Source organism: Amblyraja radiata, chromosome 7, assembly GCF_010909765.2.
Source record: "Amblyraja radiata isolate CabotCenter1 chromosome 7, sAmbRad1.1.pri, whole genome shotgun sequence".
Classification (NCBI taxonomy): Eukaryota; Metazoa; Chordata; class Chondrichthyes; order Rajiformes; family Rajidae; genus Amblyraja; species Amblyraja radiata.
Genome location: NC_045962.1, coordinates 11,948,551 through 11,966,236, shown reverse-complemented (window position 1 = coordinate 11,966,236; position 17,686 = coordinate 11,948,551). Strand labels below are relative to the sequence as shown.

At 40.6% G+C, this 17,686-nt stretch overlaps 1 protein-coding gene across 4 annotated transcripts in view; it reads right to left on the bottom strand.

The window, feature by feature from the left end:
- pgap1 (post-GPI attachment to proteins inositol deacylase 1) overlaps positions 1 to 17,686 on the bottom strand; it is a 122,125-nt gene that overhangs the window by 70,552 nt on the left and 33,887 nt on the right. For 2 of the 4 annotated variants that reach the window (XM_033023724.1, XM_033023726.1), the window contains 7 exons: positions 16,644 to 16,709; positions 13,064 to 13,115; positions 10,554 to 10,634; positions 6,691 to 6,766; positions 6,519 to 6,592; positions 5,133 to 5,184; positions 3,063 to 3,129 (listed from right to left, as the gene is read on the bottom strand). In XM_033023724.1, coding sequence (XP_032879615.1) covers positions 3,063 to 3,129; positions 5,133 to 5,184; positions 6,519 to 6,592; positions 6,691 to 6,766; positions 10,554 to 10,634; positions 13,064 to 13,115; positions 16,644 to 16,709 — 468 coding nt within the window. The remainder of the gene's footprint in view (positions 1 to 3,062; positions 3,130 to 5,132; positions 5,185 to 6,518; positions 6,593 to 6,690; positions 6,767 to 10,553; positions 10,635 to 13,063; positions 13,116 to 16,643; positions 16,710 to 17,686) is intronic. The other 2 variants (XM_033023727.1, XM_033023725.1) reach the window with 1 other exon arrangement.

Here is a 17,686-nt window from a genome sequence, read left to right as displayed (position 1 = left end):
TTTGGTCACACAGTGGGTGGTGTGTATATGGAACAAGTTGCCAATACTGCGAGGAGGATACTTTGAGGTTGCAGGGTGACTTGGATAGGTTGGGTGAGCAGGCAGATGCTTGACAGATGCAGTATAATGTGGATAAATGTGAGGTTATCCACTTTGGTGGCAAGAACAAGGCGGCAGATTATTATCTGAATGGTGTCAAGTTGGGAAAAGGGGAAGTACAACGGAATCTGGGGGGTCCTTGTTCATCAGTCAATGAAAGTAAGCATGCAGGTACAGCAGGCAGTGAAGAAAGCAAATGGCATGTTGGTCTTCATAGCGAGACGATTTGAGTATAGGAGCAAGGAGTTCCTACTGCAGTTGTACAGGGCCCTGGTGAGACCACACCTGGAGTATTGTGTGCAGTTTTGGTCTCCTAATTTGAGGAAGGACATTATTGCTATTGAGAGAGTACAGTAAAGGTTCACCAGGTTAATTCCTGGGATGGCGGGACTGACATATGATGAAAGAATGGGTTGACAAGGCTTGTAATCACTAGAATTTAGAAGGATGAGAGGGTATCTTACAGAAACATATGAAATTCTTAAAGGATTGGACAGGCTAGATGCAGGAAAAATGTTCCCGATGTTAGGGGAGTCCAGATCCAAGGGTCACAGTTTAAGAATAAGGGGCAAGGATTGAAATGAGAAAAAACGTTTTCACCCAGAGAGTTGTGAATCTGTGGAATTCTCTGTCACCGAAGGTAGTGGAAGCCAATTCACTAGATGTTTTCAAGAGAGTTAAGGGCCTGTCCCACCAGCATGCGATAGCATGCGTCTAGTGCGACAAACGTGGCCGCTTGAGGCGTAGAGCCTCGCGGGGCCGGTCCCACTTCGATCGGCGGAGGCGTATGGAGTTGTGCGGGGCTGGTCCCGACATCGCGTGGGGCTAAAAAAATCTTACACTGTCAGAACATCGCACGCGACAACGGCCTGTCGGCCCGCAGCCGCATTGAGGCCGTACACAGCGCCTCGACGGGCGTACGCAGCGTCTTGACATCGTACGCCGTGTCTTGACAGCGTACGCCTAGCGCGTGGCGTTGCGCGATGACGTCACCGCCCGGCGTGCCGTTGCGTGATGACGTCACCGCCCGACGCCGTGCGACGTCCAAATTCAGTAGGCCAGCCTCCTGCCCAGCTGATTGGTGAGAATTATGTCGGGACCAGCCCCGCACAACTCCACAACCCCAACTGAAAAAGTGGGGGGATATATCCCCCATCCGCCCACCCCCTCCCTCCCCCCCCCCTCTCTCTCCCTCTCTAGGCCGACTCTCTCGGGGCCCACGGGCCCACCCTCCCGCCCTTCCTCTCGGCGGCTAATCGCATCGCTTCGTTCACTGCCCCATATCTCGACTAGGTGAACCGCGCTGTGATTGGCCGTTGAGTGGAGGGGAGGGAGGGGTTGGGGGGGGGGCACAGAGCTCTAAAATCTTTGGTTTTGCCGCTCTCACTGTGCGCTTGTTCTGAGATTCTGGATGTCGGAGGTCCTCAGAAGAGAAAAATACACCTGCGGGCGGATAATTTCAGGTTATGAAGCATGTCTCGTCAAAAAAGTGGAGGGGCTGCAGCACCCTCAGAATCCCCCCCCCCCGGTTCCGCAGCCCATGCTCACACCTTCTTAGAATTATGAAGCTCCTTTAAAATTGCTAAGGCATTGCTTGTTACATACACGAAAGAGTAACTTTTGAAGTGCTTCAGATGAATGGCAGCATTGATTCTTAGTCGTGCTAAATACCCAATCATAAAAGACATCTTTCAATTAACTGGTAGGAGCAAAACATTTCAGCTGAAAGCACCATTGTTTCACCTGTCCTCCTCACACTGAAAGAAAAGTACTGGAGAAATTATTGGTAGGCCAGCTGCTCGCACTACCCACTCTTTCAGTCCTAATTAGTTCCATCTGATTCACACGTACTTTAACTTGCAGGCTGAAGCGGTCAGTAAATGCCAATTCCTGCGGCTTCAGTCATTACCATTGTTTAAAGATAACTTTGCTCCATTAGAGTAAAAAAACTCAGATACATCATGAGAAATTCTATAAAACTGCTTATAAAATCAGGTTATCGTGAACATTTTGATATTCTTTGACAGGATGTTTAGCCAATATATTAAACAGTGTTCTCAATTTTAAAACAAAGGATCAAATGTAATTGCTGTATTTACACATTATATTTGTACTTTTAAATCTGCAGTAGACATTCAAAATCAGCCAGGCAGAAATCAGAATTTAGGTAAGAGAACCTATTAGCATGTTGGTGTCTCCCAACCAAGACCTTCATCCTTTGGTCTTTCTCTGCCTCCTGCAAATCTAGATTTCAACTTTGCTATTTTTCTTTCCTTGCAGTCAGTCTGAGATTCTCATCAGGGATTGTTGCTGATCAGTGCAGCATAGGAACAGGCTGAAAGAATGGGTCGACTGGGCTTCAGAAGGATGAGAGGGTATCTTATAGAAACACTTACGGACACAGTTTAAGAATAAGTGGTAAGCCATTTAGGAAGATGAGATGAGGAAAAGCTTCTTCACCCAGAGAGCTGTGAATCTGTGGAATTATTTGCCACAGAAGGCAGTGGAGGCCAATTCACTGGATGTTTTCAAGAGAGTTAGATTTAGCTCTTAGGGCTAAAGAAATCAAGGGATGTGGGGAAAAAGCAAGAATGGGGTACTGATTTTAGATGATCAGCCATGATCATATTGAATGGCGGTGCTGGCTCGAAGGGTCAAATGGCCTACTCCTGCTATTTTTCTATGTTTCTATGAAGTCCTGAACTGGGTAAAGGCTAATTTTGATGGTATTGGGCAGGAACTTTCAATAGGTTTATTGGTGAGGCTGTTTGCGGGCAAAGGGACATGTGCTAAGTGCAACACCACACACTTACCCACATTAAACTACACCTGCCATTTTTCCCCACCCATATCTGCAATAATAGAGTATCCGCAAACATGCTAATCATGACGCTCATGTTCTTAAGCAGAACAAGATAATGCTTTAAAATTATTTTAATGCTCAGTTTATAAGTAATACTGGCCTTGTTGTCACAACGGAATCTTCATGGGACCATGGTACATGAAACCTGTATACATCTGCTCTCTTCCCTGTCAATTAGAAATAATCTCTTGTAACAAAAAGCAGTAGGCAACAGTTTTCAACAATCTAGATCACATAGTAACAAAAAACAATTTGAAAATACTTTATGATGAAATAACTGCACATTAAACCAGGGAAAACTAACCAGCATGAAAAAAGTCAAATATTCCAGTGAAACCTAATAGTCTATTCATGTTACTGACTTTAAAACTTTATAAAAGGGAACCTTTGCCAGTATTTCCTAGCCATCGTTTACTTGGCGCGTCTGAGGGGATAAAATGAACATTCAAACACCCAAGCTTTAAGTTCAGAACTTCCATCATGGATCTGTTGTGATAGTTTCTGCTCCCTTCTCAGTTTCAGACCCATCTTATCTTGCTATTTTCTTCAATGTCTAAAAATTGCTACAAAGCTCGCCAAGCTATTGTCAAAAGTCTTGGCCAACTCCTCTTCTAGGAAAGGGTAGACTCGAAGACATCCCACAATAACATGTAGGAATAGGAGGCACACCAAGAATAATACAGCTAACTTGCATCTTTCGCTGAAAACCCCCCAGCATTTATAAAATTATCAAGTTGGTGACTTTTCTTTCGTGTCCACCTTTAATAACAAGAGTTCTTCAAGTTGAGGAAGACGGCCCATGACAGAGTTGAGCACATGTAACAGCGTTGGTGAAAACATGCTTCAACTGCAATTTCATCGAGCACTTTTTAAAGAGCTGCTCGGGCAGCTGGTGGATTTTCTGAATTGCTGAGAATGCAGGGGCAGTGTAAAAACCAGAGCACACAGGGAAGACTAAACTCTTGCCATCCACATCCTAATCTGGTTACATGGGTGAGATCAAACCCCACTTCAAAAACTTTAGCAGCTGGCACCTCCCAAACTTTAATGACTCCCACGATTGTCAAATATTCAAAGTTTCCGATTGAAAAGCTCAATAATTTTAAACAATGGTGGGGGATTTATACAAGTTTACACTGCGCACCTGGGCACCCATTGGTAGATATTTCCCAGCAAATGCTTAGTAAGTCCTCAACTTGCCAGCATCTCCGTGCACAACTACTGACACTTAACCACAAACTCCGGGCCCTTCTTTCCAGTTGAAATACTCATGGATTCACTTTGACCATTATGCTCCAGCTAAAATTTTCAATTAATCAAATCTTTCCTCCAAACAGTCACTTCTCATTCCTGGCATAATTTCAGCAGACCATACTTGTACTCTGGGCCGCTTATGAATGTAATTGATGACATTTTCAGCAACTAATGAAATGGAAAAAAAAATTTATAACTGCGCACCAAATAAATGGATGTTTGTTACTGAGGGAGATATCTTTCGGTCTTGAATTATTTTACTGCAAATCCTGAAGAATGTAGCCAGACCAAATACTTGCATATTTTCAACATGACTTCCAACTATATTCATATTTAATGCCTTAATGTACAAAAAAGTATCAAAATCGAATCTAGCTTTTTAACTACATAGCGTTTGTTTTGTTTTTAAAGTATCTGGAATGTCTGGTTTTCTACTGTGAAGAATTTTACCATTTAAGGTATTCGTGCATGGTCACTTATAATCCTGAAGTATATTTCTCTTCACTGAAGTGTTTATTGGCACCAATTACTCATTCCACTGACCGTCCATATTTTCCTGAATTCTTCAATATATTTCACATAACTAGCCATGAAAACAAATTCATGATGGCCCAGCGTGAAGATAACCAGATCTCAGATATGTTTACAATAATATGTAAGAACTTCCTTATTTATTAATGGACATCCCTTTTCCATGTAACTCATCTGCTGCATAACCTGCCATGAAAAACAGAAACATCTTGCAAAATGGACGATTTTCCAAGTACTGCAATTGAATGAGAGCAACCATGGGGAAGAAAACAAGATTGGATAGATCTGCCCCAACCAAATTTAAGGGATAAAGTTTGGCTGTAGAGGTGCAACATGATTTACATTGAGAAATAAAGTTACAACTTACTTTAGAATGAAAACTTACCATGCAAAGACTGGCATTGACTTTCAACATGGATTTCAAAAGCCTGATATATCTAAAATGGGAGAGAGAGGGAGAGATATAAATACGATGTTTTGTGAAAATTACTGGATGCCTCTTGGAAATGAGTCTTTGAGAAAAGGGGAAGTACAACGGGATCTGGGTCCTTGTTCATCAGTCAATTAAAGTAAGCATGCAGTTACAGCAGGCAGTGAAGAAAGCGAATGGCATGTTGGCCTTCATAACAAGAGGAGTTGAGTATAGGAGGAAAGAGGTCCTTCTGCAGTTGTGTAGGGCCTTAGTGAGACCACACCTGGAGTATTGTGTGCAGTTTTGGTCCCCTAATTTGAGGAAGGACATTATTGTTATTGAGGGAGTGCAGCGTAGGTTTACAAAGTTAATTCCCGGGATTGCGGGACTGTCATATGCTGAGAGAATGGAGTGGCTGGGCTTGTACACTCTGGAGTTTAGAAGGATGAGAGGGTATCTTATTTAAACATAAGATTATTATAGGTTTAGACATGCTAGAGGCAGGAATCATGTTCCCGATGTTGTGGGAGACCAGAACCAGGGGCCACAGTTTAAGAATAAGGGGTAAGCCATTTAGAACAGAGATGTGGAAACACTTCTTCACACAGAGTTGTGAGTCTATGGAATTCTCTGCCTCAGAGGGCGGTGGAGGCCGGTTCTCTGGATACTTTCAAGAGAGAGCTAGGGCTCTTAAAGATAGCGGAGTCAGGGGATGTAGTGGCCATTTGGCTTGTTTTGCATGTCATAGATGATGGCATGTGCCCTTAAATTTTAAACTACCCGTTATATTGTGGGTTGGATTTATGACGTATTTTTGGGCTTGTTTTGGGCTATGCAGCCTGCGCAGAAGTTTAGTTTTTAGATTAGTTTGGAGCGAGTAGGGAGAAGGTTTACCCTTCGACCATGCGAGATGTAAAGGAGATTATGCGAAGTGTAACGGAGACACGAGGAGTTTTTAAATGTTTAAAGCAATAAGCTGGAGTTCGATGAAGATTGCAGTAACGAGTCGGAAGAAATTTGGATGTATCTTACTGTTTTCTATCAACAATAAAGCATTTATTCATCAAAAGACTATGTTTTAAAGACTTAAATGTGAAGAAGCTCTGAAGGTCTCTGTGAGTAAGCTCGCATGCGTTTCGAAGACATCCCCCTTAACCATGCTCATCCACTTAGCGGCTACAGAGTTAATTTCTCGAAAGATATGAAAATCTGCCGCTACAGGGGATATGGGGAGAAGGTAGGAACGGGGTATTGATTAGGGATGATCAGCCATGATCGCTTTGAATGGCGGTGCTGGCTTGAAGGGTCGAATGGCCTGCACCTATTGTCTATTGCTGCATAATTCTCACTCCACTGTACCTCATTGAAGTCCTGAAGCTGGACATAATGTATCAGTCCTGTTGAGTTGATTAAAACTCTGTGAACAGTGGCACCTATGTGAAAACAATGAATTAAGTTATTCACAGCAGCTTATGAATACAGTCAATTAAATTCCCAGTAATAAATGTAATAAAGAAAGATAACCATGTACCGAATGACAGGACATTTGTAATTGGGGTAGACATCGTTCTAGATTTTACTGTCAGGTATTCACATTCCATTCTGAACTGTGAAAAAATTAGCGACAGAAAGTCACAAAACATATAAGCATTACTGATATTTAGAAATTCCATCTCTTCACACACCCTAACCTTTTCTGCATAAAAAAACGGAAAATGTCTCAACTTATTCTCAATGGATGAATGTATCTGTACTGTGCCACCAACAACAGTTTGAAGACTACAGCTAAAATGGCAACTGTAAATGAAACTTACTCTTTGATTGTCTTCATTAGGAGCAAGTTACCTTTGTTAGCCCAGGTTAACAAAATTTACTATTTTCTTTGAATTTAATACTTTAATTATTCACGCATCTCGTTTAAACTCGAAGAGTAAGGCTTTTATTCGTTATATACTGTATAAAGAAGCAACAAAGAAAACTTGAATTTAAAAAATGAATTTAATGTCAAGCTAGAAGGTGGAGTTTGCACGCTTTTCATTCACCAAATGAAGACAGCATTTTCATGTGATACAAATTGAAAGGTCATCATTAGAAAAACAAACCTAAATTAGAATATCCTTTTTTTAAACAAACCATGATGATGATTTTATTGAAGTTTTTTGACCCGGGCAAGCTGTTTGCAGAGCTCACTTTAGACTTTAGAAATAGTGTGGAAACAGGCCCCAATGAGTCCGCTCCGACCAGCAATCACCCCGTACACTCTCACTATCCTACACACTAGGGACAATTTATACTTTTACCGAAGCTAGTGAACCTAGAAACCTGTACATGTTTTGAGTGTGGGAGAAAACTGGAACCCCCTGGAGAAAACCTACGTGGTCACAGAGAGAATGTATAAACTCTGCAGGCAGCAACTTCAGTCAGGATCAAACCCGGGTCTCTGGCACTATGAGGCAGCAATTCCACCACCGCGCCACTGTACCTCACGGTTACCATGTCACCTGCTGACATGCAGATCACGAAAAAGCAGAGAAAACAGTAAGAGGGTAGAATAGAGGAGTGACATATAAACAGAGGCGGCAGGGGAAAGAGTTGAAAGGACATACTGGATTCTCAAAAGAATGGGAAGGTTTGATAGTGTCTCCTGCACAAATGGGCCACGGCAAGCATGAGTAACAGTCTGTACCATTCAGCAGTGAGGTACCCAGATATCATTATCTTTCTCAGTGGTCTCTATTTACAAAAGGGCATCATGTGAAAATGAATATGAGAGACCCGGTGGAAATAATATCAATGACCCAAGGAGGAATTCTTTAAGCGTGCATTGTTCTAAACTTACACCACAGTTTGTTCCTCTCTTGACTGTGAACGAAAGCCGAAGCTTGTAGTTCCTCATCTTTTGATTCAATTTATTTTAGGAGGTCAAACTCAAAACATTCATATTAGTGTTATCAGCATTTGCGCAAATGACACCTGGGATGATATGCATGCTAGGGTGAGATTTAAGAGAAAATGTGCATAAATACTTCCAACACCTGCAAAAAGTGTTTTTAATACTTTACGAATTAAAAATTGCAGAATATTTTTTTTAAACCTGGACCACATTCTAGACACTGGTCTCTTGACACACCATGTTATAGGAAAGATGTTATCAAGCTGGAAAGCATACAGAGAAGATTTACGAGGATGTTGCCAGGACGACAGGATCTGAGCTATAGGGAGAGGTTGAGTAGGCTGGGACTCTATTCCCTGGAGCGCAGGAGGATGAGGGATGATCTTATAGAGTTGAATAAAATCATGAGAGGAATAGATCGGGTAGATGCACAGAGTCTCCTGTCCAGGGTAGGTGAATCGAGGACCAGAGGACATAGTTTCAAGGTGAATGGGAAAAGATTTAATAGGAATAGGAGGGGTAACTTTTTCACACAAAGGGTGGTGGGTGTATGGAACAAGCTGCCAGAGGAGGTAGTTAAGGCTGGGACTATCCTAACGTTTAAGAAACTGTTTGACAGGTAGATGGAGACCAATTCTTAAGGAGTTGGTCTCCTTTCATCGACTTTTTGGAATCATGTGATGCAGCGGTACCATAAAGATTGCTGATTTCAGTTCATGCCGTGGATAGATCTACATCTCCGAATAAAGATTTGAAAATTTCTCTTTTAAGGGGCCTTCTCTCCTATTTCTACTTTCCACTTTTTTTTTTTTTTTTTTTATATACACACTTCACGTTTTTCTATTCTCTACCATCTATCTTTCTATTGTTTTCTTTTTCTTGTCTTGCTTACTTCCTTCTCAAAACATAAAACTAGAGGTTGTACATAGAATGGATTACGGTATGACATAGTTGGCACCTAAAATTAGGTTCCACTGTACTGTTTTGTACTGTATTAACTTCTAATAAAATAAACAAAAAAAAACAAACAAAAAAACAAAAACAAAAAAAAAAGCTGAGAGCTCATTCCATTTAATTTAAAAAAATTAAAAAAAGGAATAGGAGGGGTAACTTTTTCACACAAAGGGTGGTGGGTGTATGGAACAAGCTGCCAGAGGAGGTAGTTAAGGCTGGGACTATCCTAACGTTTAAGAAACTGTTTGACAGGTAGATGGATAGGACAAGTTTGGAAGGATATGGACTAAACGCAGGCAGGTGGGACTAGTGTAGCTGTGACAAGTTGGGCCGAAGGGCCTGTTTCCACACTGTATCACTATAAGCACATGGCAAAAATGCTGTTCCAGAATATAGCACAAGCCCACTTTTCTTCAAAACAATTACAAGGTTTACTGAACTGCTGAGTTTACGCAACCATTTTTGAAACAAATTTTCCACATCAAAATAAAGTTAAACAATCTGAAATTTTCAAATGAAATTACAGGCAGCTGTTGTCCTCAGCAAATAGAAAGACAACGGTCAGAGTTTTATATTATGGAGGCACGGTATTGAATCAACATGGAGTTGTCAGCTGCCACCTTACAAAAAAAATTACATTTGTTCAGTCGTCTTTATTAAGCACATCGACACACAAACAAAATGTTATATAAAAATGTTGCACCTTATTGAATTTGTCAATTTTTGGAAGGAATATTGTTCCTTAGAAGCTGAGCAGCACAAATAAATCATGAAGTGTCTGTCAAATCTGCTGCTGAATTACCACACGTTTATTGCTTTTGCTCTGGAGCTTCTGCCAACTCTGGAAAGTACATTTTACACAGCTTACGATGCAACTTACGTCCTTTCAGATCACCAAACCGTAATGTTAAATATTACTCCTTATCTAAAAATATCACAACACTGTGCATCATAACAAGTTTACAAGATAAAGATTCACTTTTTTTTTAGTTCATGATATGTTTAACATATGTTATCAGCTTACAAAAAACATCTAATATATGTCACAGGCTTCCTAAGATCTTTCAGGAACTTTGTTTCTAGTTAGTTGGAAGGAAATATTCCATAATCAGTTATCCCACCGAGCAAAAGGAAGTTTTAATAACACAGTGTTCACTCCTTGGCGAGAGATATCTTGCTCTTGATTTTATACTAGACTGCATATAAAAACAATGCACAGCTAGGCTGTCTGTTGTACACTCCACTTCCAACACTATCGCTAACAAGGTATTGAATACAATTTTAAATAATCGGGATATGCATCTAACATTTGGAAAACAAATAAAACTGCTTATGTTGGAGTGTGAGACAAAGAACAGAAGTGTTAGGAGAACTCAACAATTGGCAGAATTGTTCCAGCATTTTTTTTGTATTTACAATTTGTTTATTTTACTTATAACAAAGGAAGAAAAATAAAATTATATCAGCCTTAAAAAGGCTAAAATCTTCTATATCCGAATATTTTTAATTCCACAAAAAATAATCTAATTCACTTTAGTTTTACTTACCTGTTTATTAACACGAGCCTTAGACACGTGAATGACAAAATGGGAGAATGAACTGTACTTTTCCACATTGAAGTTCACGATCTGAAGAACAAACAATAAATTATGATATACAGGATATAACTGGTGCGTGCCCTGGTGCAACCAACAAATTCAGAAAAATAAATTGTGATAATCCCAACAGAAGGTACTACACATTCTCCAGAATGCCAAGCCTGAAGTAGCAGCCAGATAATTGAGTCAATTGCTGCACATCAATGTTTGAAATATCATAATCATACTTTATTAGCCAAGTATGTTTTGCAACATAGGAGGAATTTGATTTGACAATACAGTCATACCAATATTGATAGAAAAATACAAGTAACATTGCATTTCAGCAAAAGGAATCAGCACTTAATAAAATTAGTAGAAGTGGGCATCGTGCCAAAGGGCCTGCCCCTGTTCCATACTGTTCTGTGGTCTAAAAATAAATAAAAATACCTATGTGGAGAACTTTAAATCTTAAAATTGGTCAAAGTATGAAATGGAACATTACCAGAGAATCGAAAAAGCATTTAACATTGTTCTTTCATTGGAACCTAAATAATATGAAAATCCTGTAGCTTACTTCATTGGTTAGTTAAGAATACATACAGATTACAGAAGTATTTCATGACTGCTGGGCGATTCAAAATGATTTTGTCCTCAGTGCCACTTTCCTAATACTAATTCCATATTCCTCAGTTCCTGTATAATCTGGAAATCTATTTATCTCCATGACCAAGACTCATGGTCCAGTTATGTCATGAATTCCAAAGAATCATTTTTGCTGGGTGAAGAAACTTCTCATCATCTCTGTCCTGAATAGTCAACGTCAGTTTCAGACTCCTGGTTTTAACAACCAGTTAAGGGGAAAATCAAATCCACATCCATCACATCAGGTCCTTCAGAACTTTGTCACTCTTTCAACTCAGGAGTGTCATAAGGTCATAAGTGATAGGAGTGGTCTGCGGTGATTCTAGCCGCGGGCAGCGCTGACTTTAACATCGCGGAGTCCTGGGACCCCTTGCTGGGGGTCGCCATTGTTGGAGCTCCGCCCAACTCGGCCTGTGGACTTCAGGAGCTGCGGTCTCCGGTAGGAAACGGCCGATTCGGAAACTCCAAGCCGCTGAGAGTGTTCTTCCGTTCCGACGTCGGAGCTCTGATCATCCCGGCGAGAGGGCCTGATCATTGGGCCACCGTAGCGGCGACTGCGGAGGGCTCGAGGCCCCGACCACGGGTGAACAGGAAGACGACTGAACTTTATTGCCTTCCCTCACAGTGGGAAACGCTGATTCCGCTGTGTGGGGATGTTTATGTTGAACTCTATCGTGTAGTGTGGTTTTTTTTAATCGTATGACTATGGTAACTCAAATCTCACTGTACCAATTGGTGCATGTGATAATAGATGTAACTTGAACTTGAGTAGAATTAGACCATTCGGCCCATCAAGTCTACTCTGCCGTTAAATCATGGCTAATCTACCTCTCCCTCCCAACCCTACTCTCCTGCCTTCTCCCCATAACCTCTGACACCTGTAATAATCAAAAATCTATCTATCTCTGCCTTAAAAAAAAAATCCACTGGCGGCTTCCAGTCTTCTGTGGCAAAGAATTCCACAGATTCACCACCCTCTCATCTCCTCATCTCCTTCCTAAAAGTACATCCTTTAATTCTGAGTATGTAAGCCGCATCTGTTTAATCTCTCCGAATAGAACAATCCTGCCACCATATAGCAGAAGTGTCCACGTCGCGGGGCTGGAAACTGGAAGTATCCCGAGCTAATTCTGCTACCACCATCATCTATTGCAACAAGTGATGGCTCCCACTGATTGTCCTTTACAGGACGGACGATGACAGCGATGTCAACATTTGAAACATGCAAGATGGGCACGAAAGAAGAAGACTCCCAAATCAATCTGGTGAAGCTTCACTACATTTTCTCACTTACTAGTATAACCTTCCTTAAGAAGTGAAACCAGATTTCACACAATTTCCAGATTCGGTCTCACCAGGGCTCCATATAATAGGGACACTCAATTCCTCTTGAAATAAAAGCCAATGTACCGTTTTCTTTCCTAATTGCTTGCTGAATATGCATATTAACTTTCAGAGATTCGAGCACAAGGACACTCAGATCCATCAGAACAGCAATATTTTTCATTCTCTGCATGTATTAATTACTCTGAATGCTCAAAATGCTGCAAACATTTTACAATAGCTTTACTTTAAAAAAATCCTAATCCTTCAAGATGAACGTCATTCCACAAAATTTAAAAAAAGTGGCATAGTAAAAACTCCAGGGATTTGGGAACAAACGTGTAGGTGACATAATAAATAATTACAGTCTGCATCGTTATCGAAAGAGAAATCCCAAACCAACATCAACATGCATAGTACCATAATTAAATGTGGACAGAAGGATATTCCTCAGCTGCAGTAGTCCTCAAGCAGTGTAATGTACATGCTTCAAAAATAAAATTTAAGCTTACCTTGTACATTTTCAGCAATTCTGCCTCTCCAGTCAGATCAATGCCTTCTTGGCTGCACAGGAGATTTAATGGTAAATTTGAGTGAATTTGATATAAGGACGAATGGAAATGACATTGACATTCATCTCAGTAGGTCAGAGAGGTCATGCAACATTCCCAAGCAAAGTGGTTAAAAAGTAAAGTAAAAGAACTATATGCAAAGATGAAGGGAGCCACTGCAAGTCACTGACCATGCACATATTATTATTCATAGTGTCCCCTTCAGGATTAAATGTTAAACATGAAAAAAAACATGGTGTGATACATAAGAATATACATATAAGTAGTTTGATTTTTTTTTGGACTTGTTAAAGTGCCAATCCTTTTTTTTCTGAAATCAATAACACTTGTGCTTTACGTTAATATCATTCCTTTTTCTGTATTGGATGGAGTTGAAATGAAGTGCATGTCCTATGTCAATTTGCAAACAACAATAACTCGCATTGTTAAGATAATCACTTTGTTAAATGCTAATTTTACAAATTTCACAGATGTTAACAAACCTGCTTTATACATTAGACCATGCAGAAAACTTTCTTTGTTGACAAAGGACAAAAAAAAAGATAGTATATTGTCCACAATTTATATCCATTAAAATAGAAATTCCACACAGGGCACAATCATTTACTGATATATACCCTGATGAAGATTTTCACAGGTGTTGTTTGCAAAACTAACTGCCATTTGTATAAACAATGAAGTTACAAATGTATGCAACAACTGCACTCTTCACGGACACTATTCTGCATACATCACTTATCAGAGGATGCAAAACATCTCAAGAGCATCCATCTGTTAAATCCATGAGCAAGGAACCAAAATAGCAAATACCAAAATATTATAAAGAAATAATTTAACACTTATTATTTATTATATTACTTATTACAATATATTTTATATCCTTTATAAATATGTCATATTACTTGGCATTAGTCATTTTGATTAATTCAATTAAAATAGATTCCAAGTCACGTTAAATTATAGGCCCAGGTAGTTTAGTGTTAATCCTTTGAATTTATTCTATTTCTTAACAACCTTTCCCCAATGTTAATATTCAATTATGAGAAAGTAAAATTTGCTTTCTTAAATTCTGTACTCTAAACTCAGTCTTTGAATTTGCAACACATTTATATTTAAGTTTATAAGTTATAGGAGCAGAATTAGGCCATTCAGCCAAACATATCTACTCCGCCAGTTAATCATGGCTGATCTATCTTTCCCACTCAACCCCATTCTCCTGCTTTCTCCCCATAACTCCCGATACCCTTACTAATCAAGTACGTACTAATTACATCTCTGTCCTTTCACTTAAAACATATCTCTGTTGGACATACTTTCATTGAAAATTGGAAGTGACTTGTTCATAAGCCACATTGCAACTGCTGGGGACAACAGGCCCATCACAGGCTTCACTGAGTCCCAACTTCAGCAATGCAGAGTCCAGATACGTCCCTCACCTTGCATATTCTTGACTGCACAAGCTTTTTGGAAACGCAATTGTGAATGTCAGTCCCAAGTAACATTTCAATTTAAATCTAAGAGAGCCCAATTCATATTTTTTAAGTTTTAATTTTGTCACATCAAGCACTAATTGTTGAGCTTTCACAATATAGAACTGAACAAATAAATTGCTCCATCTCAACTTTAAAGGGTCATTTTTCAGTGACAAGGACCAAGGATAACCGGATCTCTGCATTAAACAACATGCATTTTAGGCTAGTGATTTGTTGTTGGGCTGGTGGCATTGCCATTTTTATTCAGATAACAGGATGTGTAAAATCAACCAGCAGGTATCACTTCTGCTACTTGATAATTGACCCAGTCGGCATGGTCAAAATAAGAAGTAATGGTCAATGTTGATGAGACTTTTTCCACCCAGAGAGTTGTGAATCTGTGGAATTTATTGCATGTTTTCAAGAGAGAGTTAGATTTACCTCTTAGAGCTAAAGGATTCAAGGGATATGGGGAAAATGCAGGAATGGGATACTGATTTTGGATGATCAGCCATGATCATATTGAATGGCGATACTGGCTCTAAGGGTCGAATGGCCTACTCCTGCACCTATTTTCTAAGCTTCTATGTTTCTATGGTAGTCTAATTATCCATGGTCCAAATACTGAATACAATTTTTTGAATTGACAATTACAATACACAACAATACAATTTATTTGTCACTTGAACCTCATAGAGGCTCAAATGAAATGTTGTTTCTGCAGTCATACACACAAGAAAAAAAAAGACCCAAGACACAACACAATTTACACAGACATCCATCACAGCGCATCTCCTCCTCGCTGTGATGGAAGGCAAAAAAACGTATCTCTCCCCTGCACTCCCCATTCCCCTCCCGATGTGAGAGTCAAAGCCCCCGGCGGGCGATGGCAATTGTCACGCGGCCATTAACGCCGCGCCGGGTGATGCAAGGCCCTGCTCCGGGTCTTGTTGTTGGAGCCCCCGGCAGGCGCTAGCAAAGTCCCGCAGCCGTTGAAGCCGCGCCGGGCGGTGATGTAAGGCCCCGCTCCAGGTACTCCTCGACCCCGCGACTCGGGCGGAAGAAGTCGCCGTTGCGGAAGCCCCGAAAAGCGGTCTCCCAGCAGGGACCCGCGGGCTCCCGGTGTCACTTTCCAACGGACCTGCGGTAAGCCTCCGAATCCCCGGGGTCGGGTCGCAGCAGCGCGCCACCACCGCTCCACCCGCTCCGAACTCGGCCAGCTCTACGATGGTGAGTAGGTCCGCAGCTCCACGATTGGAGCCCTAGGTCGTTCCTGCCGGAGGCCGCTCCACGTTGCAGCCCCAATGACAACGGAGACACGACAGGGAAAAGGTCGGGTTCTCCGTGCAGGGGAAAGATTTTAAAAGTTTCCCCCCCCCCCCACCCACATACACACACACACACACACACACATACCCCATCAAAAAAAAATAAAAACTACATTAAAACGGGACAAAAAATAACAAAACGACAGATGGACTGCAGAGGCCACTGCGACGTGAGTCGCGCCGCCCACCGGAAACTGGCACAAGATGTGCAGGTATCTTACTTTTGTCAAAATCTCTTTAATCTGGACAGTCCCAACATACATTGTACCAACTTGCAAACACAATTATCCTTACAGTCGAGGTATACATAAATTTCAGGAGTCACAACATTTGGCAGTAGCAAATTAGTATCTACAAAATGTACTTAATCCACGTTTAACAAATATTTCCAGTTTTTGCCTTAATATAGATTTCTGAAAAGTTGAAGTTAAATTACAATCATTGAAACGGGGAAGCATTATCACATCTACAAATGCATAAGGCTAGTAAAAAAAAATAATACATGCTTAGAAATCGTTCAAAGATGCATTATTGCAAACTTCTCAAGGTCAAGTGGGAAAACTTATGTGGGAAGAGGAGAGAAGGGAAGGAGAAAGAAAGGAGTGCACACGGTATTGGTACATGCACTGGTGCAAGTAAGACTCTATTTCGGGCAACATGATTCAGCTACATAAAACAATGCAGAGACCTGCTCTCCATTGCAACCACCCCATGCCGTACCTAACAGTGAAGTATTTCAAACGATCACTGAGAGCATAAAAAGGAAAAGGGTTCGCTTTCCCAGCACTATCATAAAAAAAAAAAGAACATGTCAGAATATAACATGGATTACGTTGAATGCTGGCTCTGACAGGTACCAATAGTCATGGCGCAATCATAAATCCCACAATAACTGCATCAAAAGGTCATACAATATAAATATATCCCTTCTCAGTTCCACCATGTGTTTGCCAAACAAAATATTGGCCCCATGATCCTCATGAAAAATGTGAAAATAAGATTTTAAACATCTATAGAATGCAACAAGTTTTGATGTAACCAGGTTTAATTCACCATAACTAACAGTAATAGGTAATGTTCGTGTTCTGGTTTTAATTTTCTCCACAATAATGCAACATTGCTATTATTTTTCTTCTTGGCTTTATCTTCTTTGTCTTCTGCAGCTGAAGATGCAGAAATTATCCGCAAATTTCTGTTCTTCAGATGTTCTCACCACGATAAAATATCTAAATTGCCCGGAGTGCTAGGCTTAGGTTTGTAGTAACTTCTTGCAAGACAAAACTCTGTTTTCAAATTGCTACCATTCTACTGACTGGAGCACACAATATAAAAAGTAGACAGTTGAAGACGCCGTTCTTTGCAACATATTTTAACCCTCAGGTTGATGGGGAAAAAACCGTGGAGATATTTAAAGAATAGCAGGGGTATTCCCCTCATTGTCCTCGCCAACATTAATTCTTTAAAGCAATTTTGTTTGTATATTGTACAAATGATTTTGGAGACCAGTTGACGCATCATGTCATTGTCAGCTCTCAGGGTATTCCCATCATTCTATACATTCATCTACATTCTGCAATCTTTTCTTTCTCATATTCCCATCAACTCTTCCTCTATTTTCCTGCCAGCACCTATCAAGGGCCCCTTAAGGTGTGGAAGGAAAAAAGACAGCATCAGGAGAATTCAAAGTGGTCACATGGAGAATTTACAAACTCCACACCGACAACACCCAAGGTCAGGATCGAACTCAGGTCACTGGACTTTTT